Raw genomic sequence first — 27,991 nt, forward strand, 5'->3', positions numbered from 1 at the left:
TAAGATGGGTATCAGCAAAAGTAAAAGGGAAGGTCTACAGGATGGTAGTGAGACCAGCTATGTTATATGGGTTAGAGACGGTGGCACTGACCAGAAAGCAGGAGACACGAGCTGGAGGTGGCAGAGTTAAAGATGTTAAGATATGCACTGGGTGTGACGAGGATGGATAAGATTAGAAATGAGTACATTACAGGGTCAGCTCAAGTTGGACGGTTGGGAGACAAAGTCAGAGAGGCGAGATTGTGTTGGTTTGGACATGTGCAGAGGACAGATACTGGGTATATTGGGAGAAGGATGTTAAGGATAGAGCTGCCAGGGAAGAGGAAAAGAGGAAGGCCTAAGAGAAGGTTTATGGATGTGGTGAGAGAGGACATGCAGGTGGTGGGTGTAACAGAGCAAGATGCAGAAGACAGGACAATATGGAAGAAGATGATCCGCTGTAGCAACCCCTAACAGGAAGAGCTGAAAGAAGAACAAGTTTACTTTATTTGCCTCAAGTAGAATGAATAATCAAACTTCAAGCATATTTCACTTATTACATATTTCTTGCTTTAGGGATAGTGAAAATATATGGTTGCCGTTCCAGGTTGTAATGTGACAAATAATATATGAGCCTTCAAGTATCTTCTTAACTAGTAATCTTCTTATATAATCTGCTACCATGGCTGCCCATTTGTCTGTCCAGGATTTTAAATCACCTGTAGCTCGCAAACCGTTTTACCTATTGACCTGAAATTTGGTACATATATACTACACGACGTCTACTGTCCAATTTCGGGGTAATGATTGACCTCCAAGGTCAAAGGTCTACCCACGAAGGTCAAGATCAAAAATCAAATAACCTGTTGCCTGAAACTTGGTACATATATACTATGTTGAAACTCTGTACTACAGCTTTATATTAAATTAATATTATTTTTTTATTCTTATTTTATTTTATTTTATAATCAACTCTCAGCAGCGGGCAGCAGGGCGGCCATGCGGCACATGCGTACGTGTGATGTTCTCATCCCTACAACCTTTGCTATCATCACTTCCCCTACCTCTTCATATTTTAAATGATTCTTGAGGCAGATTGAAGACTTAAGTGCCAGCTTAAGTGAAAAATTAAATGTACTAAGTAACTGCAACACAAAAACTGACTTAATCAGTTTTAATACGAAAAGATGCTGACGAAAGAAGAGAAGAATCGGGCCACTAAGGTGGAGAAAAGAAGAGCTGCTCTGGAAGCACCAAGTGCATCAACCTCAGAGCAAATGAATGCTAAATGTACAGAGAAAGAGTATGAAAACTATGAAGAGCACACTCAGCATTTATGACAGGCTGATGCAAAGCGAGGGAGAATTGCTCGAGCAACTGAGGGCAAAGAACAGATCATACAACAAAGACAGGCCAACACTGAGTGAAAGAGAATTGCAAGAGCAAATGAGACTGAAGAAGATGCTAATCGACGTCGTCAATCAATGGTCAAATGTGCCAGAATTGCAAAGGCAAATGAGACAGAACTAAACGCCATCCAGCAACGACAAAGAGACTTTGATCACATGAGAACAGCTAGAACGCTCTCAGTCAAGTGTATTCACTGCAAGTTATCTGCAGTGAGCTGTTACTGGTACAGTATATAATGTAATAAGCCAGTGCAGAGTCGGCAGGTATTTTTTTGTTGATGAGACAATAAAACATGAATAGGAAATCTAATAAACTAGTTACATTTGTCAAATAAAACTTGAACATAAGACAACAATTTAAAATAAATCTGTATTTTTAATGTCAGAATACAGATTTAAACAGTTAAACTATAAAGTTTCTGTAAAATTAAATAAAAAATCTTTTATTAGAATTTTAAAAGATTCCATTGACTGAACACAAAGAATAGTTTTAATATCTTCCATGTAGATTCTCAGTGTCCTTTTTACGAAATTCTTAGGAATTTTCCTCACATGTAAATTTTTGCCTGATATAAATGTATGTTTAAGCCATTTTAAAGCTAGTAGCAATTTGCTCTGTATAATAGCCAAAGTTTTATTATTTGCTTAATGCATTATAAAATTGCAGGTATGATAGTTATTTTTTCAAAGGTGAAATCTTCATAAACATTCAAATCATAAACTTTGCGTCACCCATAAGGCACTTCCTCACCTTGACTGTTTTCTTAGTGCTAAAGTGGAGATTTTTGCTTTACAGTTTTAATTGTAAAAACCTTTTGGCAATAATAATTTCCAGTTTAAATGTGCTTTCATGAGCTCATAACTCTTCATATTTTGCTTTTCATCTCCTAAGAAGTGTTTCTTATTGCTACTAATTTTGGAAAGTAGCTTGTCCTGCACTGTATAAATGTATATGTTTAAATTTTATGTCATTGTCCTGTAACCATTCCCACGTAGGGGAATCCATCCCACCTTATGTCTTCAAGGCCGTAGCACAGTGAATAATGGTTCAGGTTTCAGAAATTTTAATTCAGTAACTTTAGCTTATGCAATTTCACTGTTCCAAAACCTTATAATATGTATTATATTATGATCTCTGGACCATATTAGTAGATGTATGAAGATACAGAAATAGCTTTGTTTTATTTAATTTTGTTTACCTAAGTTCTATATAATTTGATAAGATAGCATCTGATAAATGTTCTTTTTCTTTTTTAATCGAAGACAGATAGATTACTTACCAATCAGTCCATGGACGTTGGGTGAAAACATGTTGCTGGAAGGAGTATAAAGTCCTAAAAAGTCCACATTGACTGGGTGTTTCTTCCAGACTCGGTGAAGCATAACCATAAATGTGACCTGTTCATTCACGCGCACTGTAACATGTTGATCTTTCTTTACAAACAGATTTAACCTGAAGCAGAAAGCATTGTCTTTAATGATTAAATAATTTGAATATAAACTAATTTCTACATACTGCTTTTTTAATGCTTCAATACTTACCCGTTTTTGGTTATGTTTCCAGATTCGCGCCATGAAAACAGATGGGAGTAGTTTCCGGACATGACAGAGATTTTCTCAGTAGTCACTTCTATGTATATATTATTGTTTTTAAAATAGGTTGCAATGGTTCCAAAATATGTATTTAGTTTTTTATTATTTTCTTTTTTGGCTGCTATAACCTGGCCATTAACCACAACTCCTGTGAATAAGAAGACATGCTTGTTATTTTAAATTACTTGACTAAAATCCTACTAATTTAAAATATTGGAATTATTGAAGTTTTTAAAAATTTGATTTTGCATTTTCTTAATTGCAAGAGACATCATATTCAACACTTTAAAGACTTCTGCCCTCCAACACAAACACAAAAACAAACACCACAAAGAAATCCTAACCTTTTGTAATTCTAACTATATTTTCTCTATAAAGGATCAAAGTGTATGAGAATAATGAATTTAGGAGGTAATAATAGGGTACGGTCCTGCGGTGGGTTGGCACCCTGCCCAGGATTGTTTCCTGCCTTGTGCCCTGTGTTGGCTGGGATTGGCTCCAGCAGACCCCCGTGACCCTGTGTTCGGATTCAGCGGGTTGGAAAATGGATGGATGGATGGATAATAGGGTACGCTTTCAGGCACACATTTCTACGTAATTCGTTATAAAACAGTAATCAAATTACTCTGTGCTGCTTTACTGATTGTTTGTTCATTATTAATTTGTAACAGCTGAGGATATGTTCTTGTAAGTTTCTTAGGTGCCAATGCTATGATTTCCTATATTGATCATCTGAGCAGTAAATATTTACTTCCAACATATCTCAGATGTCAAGAATGTAGATTGCATCAATGAAAAATCAACTTACCTAAATCGGGGTCTGACACGAGGTTCAGTATAGTGCCAGGCTTGGTATCAACATTGAAGCATATATTATCATTTATCTTTGGCAGATGAATTATAAAATGAGGATCACCATCAACTGAAAGCATTAAACAGATTCATTCAGATTAAAGACATTTTGATTTAGAGATGCAGACTTATAAAATGTGTGGTTTTGACATCATCTGTATTACATGTGACTCTTATAACCCCTAGAATTGCACTGAAATTAAAAAAATCCAAATTCAAATACCATCACTTGAGACTTATTACATTTAAAACCTAATTAATGTAAATATTACAGATTGACAGTTTGTTCAGAATTTTGTCTATTTTTAAAAAGGGTAGCACCAGTTATATTAAATGCACTAGACCAGTGGTTCTTAAACTCAGTCCTGGGAACCCCATGTGACTGCAGGTTTTTGTTTTGTTTTAATTTGGCCCCTAGCCTAATTTAATGAGTTGTTATTTCCTAGTTGCTACATTTTGGTGTCAACACACAAATTAAAAACTAACTTAAGTTACATGGGAATAATCAAAATACATTTTTTTTAACTTGATTTTGACCATTATCTTGACTTTCATTCTGCTTTTCCAGATGTTCTGGTTATTTAGTCCATTATTAACTAATAAGCACATTAGTGGGTCTGACGCTGAAGTGGCTACAGTGTCTTTTGCTCAGATCTCTACTTTGCTCGTTGGTAATTATCATTATTAGGATACAATATATATATATATATATATATATATATATATATATATATACAGTCATGGCCGAAATTATCGGCACCCCTGGAATTTTCCCAGAAAATGCACCATTTCTCCCAGAAAATTGTTGCAATTACAAATGTTTTGGTATACACATGTTTATTTCCTTTATGTGCATTGCCACAACACAAAAAAACAGAGAAAAAAAGCCAAATCTGACATCATGTCACACAGAACTCCAAAAATGGGCTGGACAAAATTATTGGCACCTTTTCAAAATTGTGGGTAAATTGTTTTATTTCAAGCATATGATGCTCATTTGAACTCACCTGTGGCAAGAAACAGGTGCTGGCAATATAGCAATCACACCTGAAGCCAGTTAAAATGGAGAAAAGTTGACTCAACCTTTCTGTTGTGTGTGTGAGTGTGCCACACTAAGCATGGAGAACAGAAAGAAGAGCACAGAATTGTCTGAGGACTTGAGAACAAAAATTGTGGAAAAATATCAACAACCTCAAGGCTACGAGTCCATCTCCAGAGATCTTCATGTTCCTTTGTCCACTGTCCGCAACATAATCAAGAAGTTCACAACACATGGCACTGTAGCTAATCTCCCTGGACGTGGATGGAAGAGAAAAATTGATAAAAGACTGCAACGAAGGATAGTCCGAATGGTTGATAAACAACCCCAATCAACTTCAAAACATATTCAAGCTGTTCTGCAGACTCAGGGTGCAACAGTGTCAGCTCGAACTATCTGTTGACATCTGAACGAAATGAAACGCTATGGCAGGAGAGCCAGGAGGACCCCACTGCTGACACAGAAACATAAAAAAGCCAGACTGGAGTTTGCCAAAATGTACAACGTCTTGTGGACAGATGAGACCAAGGTAGAGCTTTTTGGTAAAGCTCATCATTCTACTGTTTACAGAAAACGGAATGAGGCCTATGAAGAAAAGAACACGGTAGCTACAGTCAAACATGGTGGAGGTTCTAAGATGTTTTGGGGATGTTTTGCTGCCTCTGGCACTGGATGCCTTGACTGTGTGCAAGGCATCATGAAATCTGAAGACTACCAAAAGATATTGGGGCGCAATGTAGGGCCCAGCGTCAGAAAGCTGGGTCTGCGTCAGAGGTCATGAGTGTTCCAGCAGGACAATGACCCCAAACATACATCTAAAAGCACTCAGAAATGATTGAAGACAAAGCCCTGGAGAGTTCTGAAGTGGCCAGCAATGAGACCGGATCTAAATCCGATTGAACACTTATGGAGAGATCTCAAAATTGCTGTTGGGAGAAGATGCCCTTCAAATCTGAGAGACCTTGAGCAGTTTGCAAAAGAAGAGTGGTCGGAAATTCCAGTTGAGAGGTGTAACAAGCTTGTTGATGGTTATAGGAAGCACTTGATTTCAGTTATTTTTTTCAAAGGGCGTGCAACCAAATATTAAGTTGAGGGTGCCAATAATTTTGTCCAGCCCAGTTTTTGAGTTTTGTGTGAAATTATGTCAGATTTGGCTTTTTTTCTGTTTTTTGTGTTGTTCCAATGCACATAAAGGAAATAAACGTGTATACCAAAACATTTGTAATTGCAACAATTTTCTGGGAGAAATGGTGCATTTTCTGGGAAAATTCCAGGGGTGCCGATAATTTCGGCCATGACTATATATATATATATATATATATATATATATACTGTAAAATCCTAAACCTAAAAATGCAACGATTTTATGTGACATTTTTGTGTCACATTTTTTGACTTGCTATGTTTGGTATCATTCTTTTCAGAATTTACTGAACTTTAATGTGATGTTGTTAGATTTTCAGATTCTTATTCCGTTTTTAAATTATAAACTAAAAAATATCAAGAACTCACGTCTCACGAGACGAGACTTTGTGCCAAGAGATTTAATCACGCCCGGGGCCAGAAATAAAAGACAGAGAGTAGGACAGCTGCTGTACAGGCTTTTAAATGTTCGAAGTGCCGCATGAGATTCAGATCACACGGCACAGCAACAGCAGCAGCAATCCAGAAGCTGATCGAGCAAAGAGGAGGAAAACTGTATTTGTTTCCCATTGTATCACCGTTTAAGAGGGGGTTTTGGAGGAGTGACCACGTCTCCTTGGGGTGCATTCAGCCTCCCTCTTCATAACACGAGCATCAGAGACGTGAAGAGGCTGGTGCGTAGCGCAGGCTGGGGGGGTTGGCGAGCGAAGCGAGCCAGGGGGAACCCCCTAGTATCTTATAAATTTAAAGCTCACGCTATTTTATTTTTTGAGTGCAAACTAAGAACAGAATAAAGACCAGCTAATAAAATGAGATCAATTAGAGTTAAAATGAGAGCCTGGAACAAAAACTGTATCCAAATGCACAGTCCCTGTGAGTGAGTTTGAAAACCAGTGCTCTACATATTAATTGTACACATTTAGAAAATTTAAAATTTCAATCAGATTAACAAGTGTAAAACTCAAGTGTCAGACATGTGTAATATGATTAAAATGATTTGGAATGATAACGACTGAACTGTGTTTGACATTAAGTAAAACTGTTATGAACTGGTAAAGAAAGACTGAACACTTTTCTAAGGTTCATGAGAAGCAAACAATTTTGAATTTTCTTAAGGAACTGCTCTCCTATGGGAGGTATTTTCTGCAAAAATGAAAATGAAAATTATAAAATGAAAATGCAATCTCTTTTGCAATTTCATTTTCAAAGTCTGCACACAAAAATGCTGCAAAAATGAAAATTAAATAACCCCATGTGCAATTTCATTTTCAGCCTGAACTGCGATGAAACTGCAGAAATGAAAAGTAAAAAGCATTTCCATTTTGCATTTTCAAGTTCTCAACATGCAAATAGTGCAGATGCATGGGCGGGGCTTTGTTCTTTGATTTCCCACATTTATTTGTCCTTCGTAGTTGTAGAGCCCCTTCGATCGATGGAATACTTCTTACATTGGCTGTGTTTAATTCACATGATTTTGATCTTTTCAACCTGTACTGCAAGCTTCACAGCGAATTAAAGACCATGCATAATTGTTGTTCTGAAGTAATTAATGTGCAATTTAATTACAATATTTAACATGACAGAAATTAGCCTTTATTATGCCATAATTTTGCACTGAAGTAGAAACGGGACACTGTATTTTTGTGGTATTATAGTGTAGCATCAGCACAGCAATGGCTGGATTCCCTGCTCTTTACATGGCTCTTTGAGGTGGCTTGCTGTCCTTAAAAGGACTGCTTGCCTTTTGCAGCACTAGAATGAAAAGCCTGTGCGACTGTGCAGAGCTGCCATTTTTATAGGTGCTCTTGCTATTGACAATACAATGCCAGCTCAGCCTTTTGGAGACTCATCCCTAGTTGATGTAACTTTTCCTGTGCCGTTGCATAGCCCTCCCTTCAAAGTCAAATTCAAATTTCCAACTCCTTGCAATGGCTCACAAACTCGTCAAAATGGCTGGGTGGTCTTCTCTCTCACTTCGGTCCTGCAGCTGGTTTTGAGGGCACATGAGCAGGGTTTGGAAGTGCTGTGTTGTCAGAGGCTGCGTGCTGCACTGGCAATGATCGGTGCAATGATACATATAGCTACCTGTCGGGTCAAGTTTATGGATATCTAAAAGCCTTTCGTATGTGCTACTCTTCAAGTTTCTTTTGGTTAGACCTTACTTTTGATTCTGACTCCAAGTTTGGTCTCCCCAATTGTACTTTTGCGAGATTCAGATTGAGTTCCTGGTTAAGGTTGCTGCTAGTCCTGACTGAGCTCATATCCTGCTGCTCCTTTACCATTACCGCTTACCAGAACAGTGCTACTTATGCAATCAAAGTAAAATGGTAAAAACATGCCTAGGTGATATTGCTTTCATGCAATTTTAAAGTAACTTATGGTCTTGCTTGAATATTTAGATTTGATTTGAATATGTACTGTATTTTACAGGAAATATATATTTGATAACATATACATTAAGTATCTTCTTTTAAAGAAATTACTAGTGCTATCTGTCCAAAGTACTTTTTTTGCCAGCTTCCATCCATTATTTGTACTTCAGATGGGTACAACATTCCCAATTACAAGTGAATTAACATGGCAATTCAGGAAAACAAAAGTCGTTTTAAAATGTTCTCCATCTGCCATTAAAATTTAGTTCAGTTAGTTCACAAATGGGGATGTACAAGGGCTGAATAATCAATCTTTGACATTAATTGTGAAATAAATTGTGTTTAATTAAGATGTATGTTAATGTGCTTCAGACCCCCATCCAATGCAGTAATTAAGGATTACAAGTACAGTACATCCTTTCAAACTTGATTGTACATTACCTGAAGTGATGTGAGGAGGAATAGATTCCAAAGGTGGAGCAGCAGATTCCATCTCAGGACCGCGTTGATTGGGAGCAGTCGGAGTAACAGTGATCTGAGCCCAAGGCGGCTTAGTGGATGAACTTGTTACTCCCTGGTGTGTAAGACCTGTAGATTTTAGTTTGCATTAATAAGATTTCGAACATATTTTACATTATTTATTTGTTTAAATATGTCTTATTTTAGTTGTAAATCATGATGTATCTCAGATAAAGTCTGCTACAAATTAATAAATACAGCGCTAATGAAATATGCAACCAACAGTACATAATGTTTTCTACAATTTGTATATTTGTTGTCTGCTTTTAACATTTTTTTTTGTTTTTAAACATAATTGTATTACATTTCATCAACTTCCACGTCTTCAATTTGTTCTGCACTAATTCCACTTTCCAAATTACAAGGACTACTGAGCTGCAGTCTAGTCTAGCAATGACTGGCACAAGGTGTAAAGAGAAACCTGGAGAGGATGTCATTCCTTCATTGTGCACACTCACAGTTTATATAACAGGCTCATCTTTTTGGAGGTAGGAGGAAAACAGAGCCCCCAGAGAAACTCTTGGGAACACAGCAGAAATATACAAACTTCACTCAGGCACTAAGTGGTCAAGGAATTGAACACACATCTCTGGCTGCTGTGTATTGTATGCTATACAATAATTGCAAATCTATATATCCTCTTTAATAAAATCCCTTTGTGCGTCCAGGTGTCCGTGTGTGTGTGTCTTCTGTTGAAGTACGCATGCGCGGGGCACGGTGCGATGCGCGATATTACTGTCAGAGAAAGTTACAGGCGTTTTATGGAAATACAAACCAGTATTACTGCGAGAGGAAATTAAAGGTACACAATACAGTGACGCATATTACAGCCACATACAAGCCAGTATTACTGTCAGAGGAGATTAAAGGCATATTACCGACGCGCACGCCTGTATTACCGGCAGAGAAAATTAAAGGTATATTACGGACGTACAAGACAGTATTACGGTCACAGAAAATTAAAGACACACAATACACAGCAGCAGCCCATGAAGAACGGTCAGCTCAGCAAGTAAACATCAACAAAAGAAAGGCTGAAAGAAAGAAAAATACGACCAACAAAAAGAATGAGGTCAAAGTCCTACTAATGTACAATGTTTATGCACTACTGTTCTAGCGCCCGTTATTGTAACGGGCTAAATGACTAGTATATATATATATAAAAGGCAAATACCACTGACTCACTCATCATGAAATCTCCCAAACCATGAGGACTTGGGACTTGAAATTTGGAATGTAGGTTACCCTTGGGCCATAGGTGCTTGCTAAGAAACCGTTTTAAAAATGTCATGGTCCAAGCGTGTTCCTTCTGTATGTCTGTCCGCTTTTCATGAGAGAATTACTTAACAGATTTAGATCTGGTTGTTTTCTATAATTTGATAGAACTTTCCGGTTGATTTTGCGACTTCTCTCATCTTGCTAAGTATCATAGTTCGCTTGCGGTAACGAGGTATTTATGCAAATCCAACAGAGTGGCTGTGGGCAGAGAGCAGGGGGGGGGGCGGGGCCTTCCTCATTCACTAGCCAGCCTCTACTCGAGTTGGTCTACATCTCGCCACGTGTTGGAGTGCACCTTGCCTCCGCTTAGCTAGCGATACCTGTTTGTTCAACAGACATTATCATCTACAGATTGTTAAGGAGTAACGTTTGACATTTTTGAGAGAGAGATCAGAGCTCCATGTGTTTTAGAGGCTAGCTGCGATTGCCAGAGATATCACGGCCATGTGCTTTTCTCCCCACGCTGGGAACACTCTCCCATCAGAGCTAAACACGGTCAGATATAGTGCCAAAGTCTATTGATTTTTACAGTTTGTCCTGTTTCGTTACTATGTGGGTGCAGCCATGGGGTGCAGCTAGTATAGTATAAAAAGAAGTACAATATAAAACACAAAATATGATGTTTAAACAGTAATGGAGGAATATTATGTCATATATACAGATACCTTATATAGAGTAGAAGAAGAAGAAGAAGACTGGAATTCTTCCTTGGATATCTAACCAACAAGAAAAATGTTGCCACAATACACAAGAATGTATGAATAAACATACATTTATTATGTATAAATATACACATTGTACATAAACATATTACAAAACTGAAAACATGACTTGGTTCCAGTATCCTAGGTTTAAACTTACTTTTGTCTGTTGTCTATATGAAGCTTCTATATTGTTCTCATGTCAATGCTATTTTTTCCTCACATATCTTACAGATGTGCAGGCTAGTTTAATTGACTTTTGCAAACTGACTCTGATGGTTTGGGTACAGTATGTGTGAGCCCTGCAAAGTATCAATGCTTAGTCCAAAGCTGCTAGGATAGGCTCTGTTTATCCTTGAATGGGATTAAGTAGGTTTGAGAATATGTTATGTAAATATACCAAATGTACATGGAAAAAATCTGAAGCTAAAAAAATTCTTTCCACAATAACATTAACATGCTATTACTACTGTATATTTTATAAATCCAATCTATTTGTAACAAGTTCTGTGTAATACTTAAACATTTTCACTTTCACTATATCAGATAATCTACAAAGCTGCCATAATTTAGTGCTGGGCACAAGTCACTCTGAGAAAGTATTCCTATCAGCTTGGTTACTTGCCTGCTTCATTCTATCATCCCTATACTGAAATCATTTAATCCAGTTTTATGGCTTGTGTGGAGACAGAGCCTTTCCTTTACAGCATTGAGTGCTAGTCAAAAATCAGCGCTGCATGTGGTGTCTGAGCCTCCTCTAGCACACTTGAGAAAACATACATACTCTGTCAAATTAGAGACACTAAATATCTGAACAAATTACACATATGATAATTCTGGAAGACAGTGGGGTGAAGTGCACACTGTGAAGATAGTGAACGGGCCGGGATTCAAAAATCCTGCTCTGGAACTATAAAGCAGCAACATCAAAACTGTGCCACCATGCCATCCTTCATTCATGTTTTAATAATAATCTGGCAATTCCAATTTCAGGTGGATATAAACAACATGTTACTTTTATAAATGATCAGCTGTTAGCGTAAGGGATGTTCCATTGGTCTCAGTATTTTAGTTCATATACTAAAATATGATTTGGCATTCTACTGCCAAATGTTTATCTGGGGACAAATAATGTTCTGTGTAATCTATTATATCTTTAATAGCACTACCTGTTCAGCAGTTAGACTGATAAGTTATTTGTTGAAACTAGAACAATCACAGTTGTAACAAGTGACAACCCTTTCCCTCTCGCCTTGTTTTGTTGAAATTCTATTGTGTTACTTGGCGCTACTACTATGATATTTTGACAAAATGTATCCTCCTCTTCCTCCACCGAACAAGAATGTCCAAGGACCTTTGAAATCAAAGGTAACAAACACAGAATCAGACAAATGTATACATCTACTACACTTAAGTCTAATATTATGTAGTGCTGCAGGAAGCTGTGTGTAAAGTGAAAGATTAGTTGGCCCCAATAAGCCAAATTTTGACTTTGCTTACTTTAATAAACGTTTTCCAGAACGCTGTCCTCTTCTCCTAGCCATATCTACAATCAGGTTAATTTCTTCTACTTGATATTGCTAAATTTTGCCCCCATTAAGTAAATTGACATTTCCTAGATGTAAGTTTTTGGGAGGAGTTGATACATCTTTTTAATGAATCAATCAATATTTTATATGGGGTGCTGCTTAGAGCACACCTCACTGGGCATTTGCAAAGCACTAGTCATTATTTATTTTTATTTTTTTTGTACACCACTTCAGTAGTAGAATGTGATCATTTTTAAGTGTCTGAATATACCATAGCTTTAAAACATGTACAACACATTTTATTATAGTATTATTTATGCTTTATTGTATTAGTTTTTAAATTTGTAAAACTAATAACTTCTTTCTTATCTTATTTTTTTTGTACACCACTTCAGTAGTAGAATGTGATCATTTTTAAGTGTCTGAATATACCATAGCTTTAAAACATGTACAACACAATTTATTATAGCATTATTTATGCTTTATTATGTTAGTTTTTAAATTTGTAAAACTAATAACTTCTTTCTTATCTGCCAATGGAAGACAACAAAGGACATTTAACTTATAGTAGAAACGGAGGGTTTTCCTCTTCCCTCTGTATTGGTGCATTATAAACAAAAAGAACTGATCTCCTGGAACACTTCATGAGAGAAAGATTACCTGCAGCCCAATAAATTAGTTATCTCCCCCAAGTGAAATGAAGCCAGTACAATTGCCCAGGAAGGAAGATGCTACACTAACTCAAGAGAAGCAGCACTTCATACAATACAGTAACAATTACCCAAGACCATGTAAAACTCGGTCACATGTCGTAATCATATGGCTAATCATAAGACATCTATACTGAGGCACTGAGCACTCTTTACACGTGACACTATTATTACTTTTACTACTACTACTGCTAAAATGCACATAGGAACAAAGCAAATCACACTTGCATCAGTAAAAGTATGGCTACTTGAGCATTAGTTAACTTTTACAGTGTATGCAATTCTCTTAAATTCTGATCATTCAAAATAAATAATGTTGACATTTTTTCAGCAATTTACCTGAACAGCAGCCTTGTCTGGAGTCTCTAGGAGAATCTGCTAGCATTCTTTCATTTCCTTTCTCACTTTCTACTAGTAAAGCTGTCATTGGGGTGACAAACTGATGTTGCAGTGCCAGGCCAAGAATTTTATGTGTGATTGTCCTCTTTTTGGCTGCTGATGAAGCCAATGACCTGTTTACATTGGAGAAAGTCATTACTATACAAACTGGGTCATCAAAGAAGAACTTTAGGATTTTAATTCTTTATAGGTCTGTGAATTTTAGAAATATGAATGAGTTTCATACTACAATAGATAAAAATGTAATATTTTTTATCCTTATTTTTCATGAGCAACTTCAGTTTCCCTAAAGACAGTTGATGAATATTTTATGCACAATGTCGTTTTCAAATTAAGCCAATAGGATATGTGAAAATTTGAGATAATTATGCTAATACAGAGCAAAAAAAAAATGCATTGCTTATTGCAGCTTGAAGCCTGGCTGACCTGATGTGACCCTGTGGAAAGTGATTCATAAGCAGCTAAAAAAAAACTAAAAAAAATGTGCACAAATTGGCGTCCTGTAACAAGATTGTGCTCAACAAGATTTAGTGTTCTAAATGAATCACTTTTACATTATTAAGTTAAAGGCATGGCAATCTATCATCAACTCATTTTTCCCCCTTTGTTTTTTGCCTCTCTTAAAATGTGTGTAATATATATATATATATATATATATATATATATATATATATATATATATATATATATGTACTGTATATATATATATATATTGTTGGAGATAGCTGAGGGGGCGACCTGGCCAGGACACCCAGGAGGACCAGAGGAGGGCTTACGCCTTCCCCACACCATGCGGGGGCGACCACCCTGGCGGCTATGGGGACCACGGGTACAGAGCATGGAAGCTCATCCCTGTAGGGGCCCGTGGTCACCGCCAGGGGGCACCCGGATGCCTTGGGAGCCCTGGACCTCAGCACTTCCACCACAAACGTGTCTGCCTGTCTGTGTCCGGGTCATGTTCCACAATATTAAATTATATATATATTATATATATATAAATAAAAAATCCAAAGCCTAAAAGTGCAACGATTTTATGTGACGTTTTTAACATGTTTTTTTGTCATGCTTTTAATTAGGCTTACTTTAAAACCCACATATATATGTTTGTTATCATACTTTTCAGGATTTATTGAACTTTAGTGTGATGTTGTTATATTTTCAGATTCTTATTCCGTTTTTAAATTATAAACTAAAATATCAAGAAAGTCGTGGGGAAGCCTACTAGGCTGCAACTGGGGGTTGGGCGCTGAAGGCGCCAGGGGAGCTTGTACCATATCCTTAGATATAATGACTTTCTCTAATGGAGTGGATCAGCTGCAGGATAGATGGGGGCTCAGTGCCTGCCCCCGGGTTTGGAGAGCAAAGCGAGCAATGGGCGGAGTTTCCTAGTGTATACATATATATATATATATATATATATATATATATATATATATATATATATTATATATATATATAAAATCCTAAACCTAAAACTGCAACATATATAAATATATATGTTTGTTATCATTCTTTTCAGAGTTTATTGAACTTTAATGTGATGTTGTTAGATTTTCAGATTCTTATTCTGTTTTTAAATTATAAACTAAAAAATATCAAGAACTCACGTCTCACAAGACAGGACTTTGTGCCAAAAGATTTAACCACGCCTGGGGCCGTAACTAAAAGACAAAGAGTAGGACAGCTGCTGTACAGGCTTTTAAATGTTTGAAGTGCCACACGAGATGCAGATCACGCAGCACGGCAGCAGCAGCAAACCAGCAGCTGATTGAGCAAAGAGGAGGTAAAAAAAAAAAAAACTGTTTTTGTTTTCCATTGTATCACCGTTTAAGAGGGGGTTTCAGAGGAGGGACCACGTCTCCTTGGGGTGCGTTCAGCCCTCCTCTTCACAACGCGAGCAGCAGAGATGCGAAGTGGCTGGTGAGCAAAGCAAGCAGGGAGTAACCCCCTAGTAAATATATATATATATATATATATATATATATATATATATATATATATATATATATATATATATATATATATATATTATATACACATACAGTCTATAAAACAAAGCATTTGTCAGTATTTTTTATTTTCCTTTTTGTTGCCCTACTCTTTGTTTTTGACTTCAATAAAAATTGATTACAAAAAGAAAAAGAAATGAATGTACATATATGTGTATATTTCTTTGAATATTTTGCTTAGTATTTTTTCTATTCCTGTTTCAACATTAGGTTTTGTTTTTCAGATGAAAGCCATTTTATGTTTTTTTCTAATTATGTAGAGAAGTAATTAGAGTATGGTACACATGGCCTTTCAGCTGAAGCTGAACTTTTTAAGAAAAAACTGAAATTCAAACATAACATTTCAAAATCCCAGGGATTCCTTTGTAATAAATAAAAGATTATTTATTCTGGATTCATAATATCTTTTCTGGCTAACAGTATTGCCTTTATGCTGCTTACCTCTCAGCTAAAAGTTGCCTGATTGTTATATATGCCCAGAGCTGCCGTGCAAATCCTGGTAATGCATGTTTTTGCTTGGCCAAAATATCATCAAGATCACTCCCATCCACTGTAAGAGACAGGTCCACCATCACCTTCCAAATAAGACAATTTGCATTGATGTTATAATTTTTCTTAAATCCAGATAAAATGACACAGTACCTCAAAGGCATTTCTTTACAAGTAAACTATAATACTGTTTAAAATATGACCACAAACTGGTTAAAAAATAAGGGCTGAACCCGTAAACTTGTGACTTTTAACTCTCTAACTCACTGAGTTTTTTGTTATGTACTGTATGTAAAATAAGTAATAATAGCATGCAGTGCAATTATTAGATATCTTTATATCTTATTTTATAATATTAATATCACAAAATATTATACCATTTTCTGTTTTGTTTAATGCAATTCAAGATCACACGGAGTCTCAAAATATAAAGATATCATTTCGGGATTGCAAATTATTTAAAAAATTATACAAGAAACTTTTTTTTTAACTTTAAGGTTCAGCTTTGTATTATTTAATCGTTATGATTCTTTCAAATATTTACCATGGTGAGTACATTCAACTTCATTTATCTGTGAGCTGGCTTTAAACCTTTTCACAAAAAATGTTATGTGAATAATAACATAACAGTGTTTCTTCATCAGTACTACACCATGATTGAATCAAAGCAGCGCTGTATACAAAACACATAAGTCTCATATTAAAATATTATAAATAAATCAGAAATAACTTTTTACACAGATTGTCCATTGTATGTGTGCTTATATCTATTTCATCCATATAATCATATCATCTACAAATTTAACCACCTTGTTATATTATATATATATATATATATATATATATATATATATATATATATATATATATATATATATATATATTGAAAATAGCATTAGCCCTAGAATTGACCACTGTGGAACAGCACTTTTAACGTCAGACAGTCCTGATAAGGGTTCTCTGTTTCCCGTCTCAACCAATTTTGCACCCATCTTCACACAACACCTTGAACTCCCACTTATTTTAGTTTGATGCCCAACCTCTCATGTGGCACCTTATCAAATACTTTATGAAAGTCAAGATAAATAATATCATATGCTCCACTTTGATCATAGCCTTTTGTTGCTTCCTCATAGAATTCCTGCATGTTGGTAAAACATGACCTCCCTCTTCTGAACCCATGCTGACTGCTCAGAAAAACTCCTTTTCTTTTCATGTATTAGTCATTCTTATCCTTAATAATTCCTTCGTTTAATTCACCTGTGATGCACATTATGCTTACTGGCTGATACTGGCTTGCATCTGTCCAGTGACTTATTTTATATAAAGGGACAATATTTGCCATTTTCTAGTACTTCATAATTTCCCCAGTGCGCAGTGATTTCCTAAAAATATGCATCAAGAATTTATATATGTACTCACTAACCTTCTTAGGAACTTGAAAATAAATATTATCTGGTCTTGGTTATTTGTTTGATTTTAGCCTATTTAATCTGAGCAGTACTACTCCCTCTGTAATTTTCAAATCATTCAGTTCCTCCTCAGTAGTCACATTTAGCGCTGGGAGGTCATCAACTTCCTCACATGTGAAGACCTCAGAAAAATGCAAGCTTAGCACATCTGTTGTTTCACTGTCTGTATTTTTTAATTCCCCATTACTGTTCCTGATGCACTTCACCTCCTCCTTGACTGTTTTTTACTACTAAAATGCTGAAAGAATCTCTTTGGGTCATGCTCCACCTCATCTGCTATATTCCTCTCTAAATAACTTTTAGCATCCTTAATATCCTTTAGCCTTAATGGTTGCCGTCATGATCTCATATGCCCTATGATTCACGCTGGAGTTATTAGTCTTATATGTCTTATACAGTTTTTTTTTCCATCTTTATTAATCAAATACAGCGTTTTTTTAATTTCCTACTAATTCCATATTTAGGTAAGTACCTGTTCTTCATTACATGTAAAGCGTTTTTAAACCTGTTCCACTGCTCCTCGACTGTCTCCACATGTAAAAGCTTATCCCAGTCTATCCGCCGTAGACATCTGCTCAAAATTTGCCCTACCAAAGTTAAACTTAACAGTTTTAGTCGTTGCATCTGCACTCTTAAAAGACACTGACAACTGTATTATATTATGGACATTTGACTCTAGTGGTTCAATCACCTCTATACCTTTAACTCTATCTTGATTATTACAGACTTCATCTTACGTTGATGCTTTAACATAATGTGTTAAAAAACAGTCACTGATTACTTCTAAAAATTCCTGCTCTTGTGCTCTGCTATTTGAAAGGTTATCCCAGTTAATATTTGAGTAGTTAAAGTAGTTGGTGCTCCTCCGGTTCAGATGTAACCCGTCATGGCAGAACAGGACCCATCTGTTCTAAAAGAAGTCCCAATGCCCTTTTACCCTACCCATGTGTTAAGCCTTCTGATCTCCTCAGTCTTACCTGGGCTGGCACATGGCAGATAGATTTTCTCTCTGAACGTGCTTCTGTGGCAAATGTGGATGTGGAATTTAACTTAAGCTTATTAAGCATCGCTTTATTCACAAGATACAGATAGAACATGGTTTAAGGAGGTTGACACAGGCTCTGCTGAGTGATATATAGAGCCCATATGTCTAAACAAATTAACTTCACTTAAAGCAATTTACTGTTATTTCAAAGTTACTTCATTCACTTTTGTTCCACTAAACTTTTTTTGTGCTTTGCTTGTGTGAATTGCCATTGCTTACGGTAACTTCAGTAAGCCACTAGAAACATACAGATGATGCGGTGATAAAACTCTGCAAAGCTCCATCTGTTTCAACTTTTCCAGCCACCACCAGTTCAGATCCACGGAAGAACTTGTCAAAACTGTTTTGTGTGACATCTGACACTCCATCCTCAGGATAGTTTATCACAATTTTCTTCAGCAAAGGTGAAGCAACTTGATTGTAGAAATTCTACAACATAAAAAAGAATGTAAAAATAACTTAAAAGAGCTACAAACAAATACCTTTTACACACTAAGAGTTTTAATGTCTATACATTGACAGGTTTTCTTAGTAGTTTGAAACATTCATCCATTCCATCTCCATATTTCCTCAATTATAAGATTAGTGTTTGACAAAATAGGATCTAACTTTAGTGGACACAAGACACAAGACACAAACCCAAGTGCTGATTTAGGTTGCATTTGTACACTTGCAACATTTCAGTTTAGCATCACCAATTACCCTTACATCTTCATACATTTGTGAGACCTTTAAGCTTCACTTGGACCTGGAAGAACCTGACAAAGACAGTGCTGGACCAAAAATTGAACCTGGGTCTTTGGAGTTGTACGGAAGCAACACTAGTTACTATTGAAATATTCCGCTCTAATTTTAACATGCTAATATAGAAGTTTAATGCTATGATTTCCATCCATGCACACACAGTCACACTCAAACCCACTCACACAACACACTTGCATACACATTCATTGACACAGAGGCTAATTGGATACACCAATAAACTTCACACAACTTTCAAAATAAATATAAAGCAAAATAACCATACAATAGCAAAGTATAAGGAAAAACATTTTCTTCTGGAATAACTGAAACTACGAGTCTCAGATTTGCTAAAACACACATTTTTGATCACGTTGAATTGCTTCAGTATTGTTACTAAAGATGCCTCAAAACAGTGTACACATTTAATATTTTAGCTGTATAGTAAAATTATGAGAGAATGATCACTTTAAGCTGTCTAGCAAAATCAGGAAACTCCAGTGTTCTGTTAATGCTTGGCAGAAACCTCTTCTTTAAACTCATTTATAAAAAGTGTATTGAGCACAGCTAAACGGATTTTATAGTCAAGCTTCCCGAAATAGATTGCTCTGTGTTCCAGCACATTTTGCTAGAAACGGTTCTTGGTCCAAAATCATGGCTTAAATATTGCACATCTTGCAGCATGATAGGAATCAGTGTGGGAAAGCAAAGAGTACCTTAAGCTGCTGAGAAGCATCTTGATTAGCATAAATCCTTTGAGCTATGCCGCGATTCTCCAAGGCAATCCTCTCCAAGAAATCGTAGTCAACATCAAACCCAATCCCAAGAGAGAAAAGGGAGAATTCCTCTCGCATCTTTTTTTTCACATTTTTCTGAATGGCACTAAGCTTTATTTCCCCTTTAAAATATAAACAAAATATGTATTTTTTGGAGGTGAGCTCACTTTGCCAAAACAATTTTGATCATTAAAGTCATTTATCAGCATGAACAGGAGCTTGTGGAAAATGAGTACAACAAATAGTATAAAGGCACAGTAAAATGCTTACAGTGCTTCCTAAGTGTCCCAGTTATTTCTTTAAACAATTTAAAACTGACCAAAATCCATACTTATTTATAGGTATATGATATAGAGAAAACAACTTTGCTAAAATTGTAGCTCACCTACAGTAGGATCTCCATCTGAAACAAGGATAATCATGGACACTGACTGGGCATTAATTAATCCATTGTCCATGGCTTCACTGAGGATGTGAATAGCTCTCAGAAGTGCCTCATTAATATTTGTACCTAAAAAAGAAATTACCTTTGAAGACTCCAGATATATGAACTGTTTTTGAAAATAGCATAATTGTAGGCATTTACACCTTGTTAACAAACTGCTAACAAGGTAAATCTGCAAGAAAATGTTTCATTTATTGCCTGAGAAAAATATTTATTGTAAATCTAAACATAACAATTGATTTTTAGTACTGTAGAAAGGCTGAGTCACACTAGAATGTTAAAGACTGTGTTTGATGAAAAAAAAAATGCACTTGAGAAATTTTCCAAAAATTTTTGTCCATGTTCTTTAAAACATGACTGTTAGTAAGGATATATGCTTAACATTAAAATGCATTTTCTTGCTATTTAATTGTTTCACAATATTTAACTGTAATTAAATGCTGTCACTTTGCATGTTCTGCAAATATGTAAAACATGCCTGTTGGCCAAGATATTCCAATGCTACTTGTTTAAAATATGTCATTGTAAATTGAAACCTCTTCCACCCTAACGGTAATAAATCTGAGAATTACAAATTCAAATAAGGACCACAAAAAGACATCCAATACTGTATTGGTTTAACTTTAAAAAAAAGCATATACTTTGTTACTCCCCGAGGGGAAACTATCCTTTTACATGACCTTCAACACACAGAATCAGCCATTGTACAGAACTCCTGGAGCAATTCTCAAGTTAATGGCCTTGCTGTTAGGATCTTTTCTGGCAGTAGTGGAATTGGAACAAACAACCTTCAAGATGCCAATGTAGATCTTTAGTCACAGAGCCACCACTCTGCCTCTGAGAGGCCACAGCTCTGTCTGAAAGCCATGTATTTTACTTTTGATATGCTTTCTACACACTAGAATATAATCTCTGACATTTATTTACAAATATGGTTGCCAGTGTTGGGATTATTCAGTCATTTGTGTTCACTTTTTCTTGTTAAGAATTAAATCCTTCCATAACATTGTTGAACTTGTTTTTTTCCTGTTCCTATTTTTATGCATTTGAAACCACAGTAACAGTTGTTCGTAGGTATGCCACATTTTTGTTTTGTTACAAAAAATTAATATGGGAATAAATTGGTCATTTTGTGGTATGTACTGATGGGGGTCCACTTTAATTTTATAATTAAAGCCTGCCTTGTGCAGAGCTAAGCTTATTTGCACATAGAGTCAATATCTTTCAGTCCTTCCCTAATTCCTTGCCCCACACTGAGACTAACTAATAATTACATAAAATAAAAAACAATTTCTGAAGATGTGCATGCTGAATCCATGTCACGATATATATCCATCTGTTTTGTTTTACTGACTGGCAACATCTAAACCATATTATTATAGTTAATTGTGCTTTTCAGCAGTGTTTCAAGTAGATAAGGTTACTCACCTCCATTAGGCTGAATATCCTGGATATATTTCTTTGCTTCAGAAATATAAACAGAATCAGAAGGAACAAGTTCTCCTCTCCAGCATCGGACATTGTGGTTAAAATCAATGATGCCGAAATAATCTTCTGCTCCTAGGTCATCCAGTATGGTCTGCATTGCTTGCACAGTCTGAAAAATATTTGTTTGTTATGAAATGTAGCCTATGCACAAAAATTTCTGTTTTAGACAATTACCCACATTAAAAATAAAATATAACATTAAGCATGTCTTGAGCAATATCATAATCATAATGAAGGGCAACACAGTGGTTTGTGCTGCTATCTCACGGATTCAGTCTCATAGGCATAAACCTTGTGCCCATAGATGCTGAATCAAACGGTGTGGAGTATGCACTTTTTCCCTGTGTCTAGATGGGTTTTTCCACTAGGAACTTTGAATTTCCTTCCATGTCCCATAGATGTGCATGTTAGATTAACCAGAAATTCTAAACTGGTCCGGTCTGAATGAGAGAATGCGAGTACAGTGTGTGTGTGTGTTTTCCAATGAATTGGCTTTAAATTGTATTAAGCAGCAATGAGAATAGATTGAGCATGTGATATTGGAACAATAATCATTTCAGAAAGATTGCCACCACACCTTTGACCATCTCTCCCACCTATAATCCCGTAAAACCTCCATAACTCACTCGTTCTCTGTTCTCTTACCTTTGTAATAAATAAATACATAAATTATTTAAAGGTGTCTGATCCATACCTGCTATGATCGCCAAATGAAAAAATATACAGTAGAACAGGCTTTATTTATGTTTTCTGTTGAATGAAAATGTAATGTCATTAAAGTGTAATGTTTTATAACATTAATTTGGTATACTTTAATGCTTATGGAACTCAATGTAAGGGTAGCATGTTTGACAATGTCAAAGCAAACCATGACCCTACTACAGTTCTAACTGTGGCAGTCTCTGTGTGAGGTCAGCACGGTTTTGCCATGTTTGAGGTTCAGTTCTTTGGGTACTCTAATTTTCACCCCAGCTCCAAGTACTGTACATTCATTCAAGCTAAATAACAATGCTAGTTAAATCTGGTTATAGTATTAGTGCGTGTTGGTGTGTGCAATGATATTTTCTTTTCTGTGTGATGACTTTCTAACGTTTGTATGAAATTTACCCTTAACTAGTTTCTAAGAAATGTTAGAGGGTTGGGTATTTCTTCACCAGAAATTCATAAACATATAGAATAAATTACCATGTAGTGTAATCGAGAAAAGGACTTTAGGGACATTCAAAACTGGATATTATTTTGGAGAAATTAAATGGATAGGATTGGAGAGCTTTGTTGGGCTGAATGACCTGTTCTCATCAATTTTTTTCTAGTGTTAATGAAAGGAGTGTGCCCTATGATGGACTGATATTTGGTTCTCTTTGACCTATCTTTATATAAAGCAAGTTGTGAAAATGGATGGAAAGATTTACTGACTCTTGAGTAACAGAGAAACTGAACACAGATTGATGCTATAGCACTTAACTAAATAAACTGGCGGATAGTGTGTTTAATAGTCTCTGGAATATTGCTTACAATAACTTCCCAGCATGATAGGTTATATTTGACAGTGTCGTGCTTAGTAACACAGTGTTTGATTGTTAGACTATTATATTTTGGGTTGAAAATATTATTTACAGAAATGTAGTATCTTTAGCTAAAGATGTCATTACCATTCATGTTTTTGTGTTCTTTCAGATGGCTAGACGACATTTGTCCAACTAAAAATGAAACCTTTTTCCTTCTTTTTCAACAATGTTTGGAACAAACTTTATTTTAAAGCACAGAGATGCAATCATTTCATTATATGGTGGTTGGGGTGGGGTTTATCCTCCTTAGTCATTTTGGTGTGCAGAGATTTGATCACTTCACTGATATTGGGTGATTGATAAAAAGTCCCAGAATGCCTTGATGGTAGATCTGTACCCTGGGTGGACAATATCTCAGATAACTTTTACTCTATATCAAAGGCTATTTTTCTTGTTGTATTTGTAAATGACATCATTTATCATTTAACAGTTTGTCATTTTTGTCACTCAGCATATTCATCCATCCATCCATTATCCAACCCACTATATCCTAACTACAGGGTCACAGGGGTCTGCTGGAGCCAATCCCAGCCAACACAGGGTGCAAGGCAGGAAACAAACCCCGGGCAGGGTGCCAGCCCACCGCAGGGTGCGCATGCACACACACACACACACCCACACACCAAGCACACACTTGGGATAATTTAGAATCGCCAATGCACTTAACCTGCATGTCTTTGGACTGTGGGAGGAAACCGGAGCACCCGGAGGAAACCCACGCAGACACAGGGAGAACATGCAGACTCCACACAGGGAGGACCCACTGCGCCACCGTGCCGCCCCACTCAGCATATGTACATTATATTCATTTTAATCTGTACCTTTGCCTTTCTTGTGTAACATACTATGCCTGAATCTTTCATTTCTCTTTTCTTCCAGCTATTACTATTTTTCAGAGTCAAATTCCAATGCATTTCTTCGAAGGACATTAATGACTGATGACCAAAGACTTTGCTTCATACTGTAAACTGTCTGATATAATATACATTTCTACTGTAAGTGATTGTTCTTCTATAGTATTTGTCCTTGATTCTTGTTTCTGATAATGGCTTATTAGTTTCCCAGTTTCCTTTATAAGTGCAAATCAGTGTATCCCTGACATTTGATGTTCCACTGGCTAACTTCTCTTGCTCTGCCACCTGTGTGTTTATACTATAATATCCACTGTCTATCAGCTGTAATGTAATCCAATTATTGTTTCCGACAGCACACAAGACCTAGTGCTACTGGTATTAACATCTGCATTTTTCACAGCAGCACCTCTGAAGCTAATCAAATTTTGTTTTACATGTCTCATACTCTAAAAAAAACACAATAGTTTGGAAATTGTATTGTCACACATGTGTACTTGGGGAGCAACCTAAGTGGTTAGGAAAGTGTTTTAACCTAAAAAGGCATGAGGGGGCACGGCCTAATAACACTCTCTCTTCTCCCTCTCTCCCTGCAGAAAGAAAGACTGACAACGCTGGCCTCACTTCCGGGTCAGACCACCTGGACCCACCCTTCCTCCCAGAATTCCTATTAGAGGGGACCAACGCCATCTTGCCAGCAGAATGCCTTAAGAAAAACATAAAGTCAATCTTTGTGTAGTACCACATGTTTCTTTTCATGCCTTTTGCGTAGTTTAAAATACAGGGCTTGCCTTCAGGTGCCCCAGACCCTTTATATGTGCCTTGTGTCTTCTTACAGTATTAAACTGTTTTTTTTTAATGAAACTACTGAAAATCTGGCTATTTACTGAACCACATCATGGGTAGCTAGCTTACTATATTTATTTTCACATTTTTTCACATTATTAACTGTTTTGATAGATGGTAATTACTGAAATCAAACCCCCTGTTGTGCATGAAATAGCTCTGTTGCCTGATTGGTCCAGACACCTGGCTTCAATGCCCAGCCCAGTCATAGTGTGGCACTTTCATGATCTCCCTGTGAATTTCCCCTTGGGATTAATAAAGTATCTATCTATCTATCTATCTATCTATCTATCTATCTATCTATCTATCTATCTATCTATCTATCTATCTATCTATCTATCTATCTATCTATCTATCTATCTATCTATCTATCTATCTATCTATCTATCTATCTATCTATCTATCTATCTGTGTGAGTTTTCTTTGGCAACACATTACTCTTCCAGCATTCCAAAGATGTTATCATCTTCAGCAACAAGAGCATGCAGTTCATTTTAGATTTCCTCTAACATGTATTTTTTGCTAAAACAGGTTTGTAGTGCAAATGTTTGTTTTGTAATACTGTTTTGATACTAAAAACAATTAAAAGCATGATATATAAAAGATATTGATTGACATCCAGGTCAGATATCTGTCAGGCTGAATATCTGAGTTTTCTTAAATTTTCTCAGTTAAACATATGAATGACTGAAACTAAGAGTAAGGAATAGCAGCTACTGTGTGCCTGCTCTTGTATACAGTGTAATCTAAGCGAGTGCAAACATTTGATAGAACTAATAAGGAGATTACTGCTATTGTTGACCTGTTCCATGAATGTGGTGTCCTAGTGCAAAATACTTTAACAATTATTTATGTATGCTGTAAAAGTAGAAAAACTATTTAAGTAGAAGATTCCATTACTAGTCACAGAGCTTGTTGATATTCAGTATTTATATATTTTTTTAAATATTTTGCATATGAACATCTAAACTCTCATTTCACTTTACAAGAATAACATCCACACCAAATTTAGACAGCATATAGTCTAGTAATTTCTTTAGACACAAGCCCTTCTAGCCCTTCACTGTCACAGGTAAACAGGTAAATTAGGGCCTCCCTTGTTAGGTAATTTAAACAATACTATATCTAAAAATCAAAACTTGTAACTATTTGGCAAATAATATATTTTACTATTCCACTTATGTACTTCAGGAAATACCACTCATTATCCATCCATCCATTTTCCAACTCGCTGAATCCGAACACAGGGTCACGGGGGTCTGCTGGAGCCAATCCCAGCCAACACAGGGCACAAGGCAGGAACCAATCCCGGGCAGGGTGCCAACCCACCGCAGGACACCACTCATTATATTATATAAATTCACATCAATATAAAAAAATAATATTACATGTGTTTTTTCTAATAGCGCTAATAAGTAAGAATTTTTATTCAATTATAACAATTATTGTGATTGGCAGAGGGCTGTTACTGCATATAATTTTTACATGCATATCCACAGTATACTGGCATGTTCAACATTATAAAATGACTGCTTTTAAGACATGCTGTATGTAACACTTAGTAAGCTGCTTAGACAGACAGACAGACAGACAGACAGACAGACAGACAGACAGACAGACAGACAGACAGACAGACAGATAGATAGATAGATAGATAGATAGATAGATAGATAGATAGATAGATAGATAGATAGATAGATAGATAGATAGATATCTCCACTACTGTTCCACTCAAGTGAAATTACCAGTACTAACAAGACAGTCAATGCAAGTGAAATGAGGCCATCATAGCTTTTGTAACATAAGCTTGTAACATAGAAGCTGCATTGAGGAAGCATGATATAAATTAAAAATTCTTCCATTGTGAAAAAGAAGCACACTGATGTTCTTATGTACACAAGTTTCTTTTACAAAAAACTGCAAAAATCAAAAATACTCTTTACTGAACAAAGTACAGTATTTTAAAGTTATGGATCTTATTCATTCTTTTTAAATTCTTCTTCTTATTATTATTTATTGTTATTTTAGAGTCCCGCCTTATCTTATGTTAACACATAAATAAATGTTTGCTCAACTGTAATTGAGGTTTACTTACAGTAATTTCATCTGCATTGAACTGTTCAGAATAACCTTAAATAAACCACTTATAAATCACACCTAGTCTCAGATAAAAAAAGCTCACAGTTGGAATCGGGAAACAAAAGGTAACAGATAACTTAAATTCTAAAAAACACATTGTGATTTAAAATGTTGTATGCCTTTTGACTGCTTTCACCTGACTTAACTGGTGTATAAGATTCACATGAAACAAATTAAAAGGATTATTAATGTATCCGATGCGAAAATGGCATGCCAGTGCCCAACACTACTTACCTGTTTCATCTTCAATCCCCACATAGATCCACTGACATCAATGACAAATATGATGTTTTTACTCAGAGGAGACATGTCATTTGGTGCAAAGAAATGCACAAAGTAACCATCAGACAGCTGAATAAGGAAAGAAAAACATGCACATAGTAAAAACCTAAATTCAAATTCATGACCAACTTTTAACTCTTAAACACATAATATCTTAATATAAGTAAATCTGATAGTAACCAACTAAAATACTTAAAAACTATGAAATACCTACTGATGTATGACTGAAATCCATACCCATATGCAAAATAAACAAAAACATGCACATTTCTAACACAAAAATGGAAAATAAACCATGATTTCTGCTGGATCTCAGA

The 27,991-nt window shown here is 36.0% G+C and overlaps 1 protein-coding gene across 1 annotated transcript in view; it reads right to left on the reverse strand.

The window, feature by feature from the left end:
• The window catches only part of itih2 (inter-alpha-trypsin inhibitor heavy chain 2), a 52,586-nt gene that overhangs the window by 8,581 nt on the left and 16,014 nt on the right, over positions 1-27,991 (reverse strand). Inside the window, exons 9-19 of the mRNA XM_028814030.2 lie at positions 27,627-27,743; positions 21,929-22,097; positions 20,441-20,566; positions 19,996-20,177; positions 18,788-18,967; positions 15,974-16,107; positions 13,464-13,636; positions 8,829-8,975; positions 3,790-3,903; positions 2,931-3,129; positions 2,669-2,841 (exon numbers count right to left, since the gene is read on the reverse strand). Coding sequence (XP_028669863.2) covers positions 2,669-2,841; positions 2,931-3,129; positions 3,790-3,903; positions 8,829-8,975; positions 13,464-13,636; positions 15,974-16,107; positions 18,788-18,967; positions 19,996-20,177; positions 20,441-20,566; positions 21,929-22,097; positions 27,627-27,743 — 1,714 coding nt within the window. The remainder of the gene's footprint in view (positions 1-2,668; positions 2,842-2,930; positions 3,130-3,789; positions 3,904-8,828; positions 8,976-13,463; positions 13,637-15,973; positions 16,108-18,787; positions 18,968-19,995; positions 20,178-20,440; positions 20,567-21,928; positions 22,098-27,626; positions 27,744-27,991) is intronic.

Source organism: Erpetoichthys calabaricus, chromosome 1, assembly GCF_900747795.2.
Source record: "Erpetoichthys calabaricus chromosome 1, fErpCal1.3, whole genome shotgun sequence".
Taxonomy (NCBI): Eukaryota; Metazoa; Chordata; class Cladistia; order Polypteriformes; family Polypteridae; genus Erpetoichthys; species Erpetoichthys calabaricus.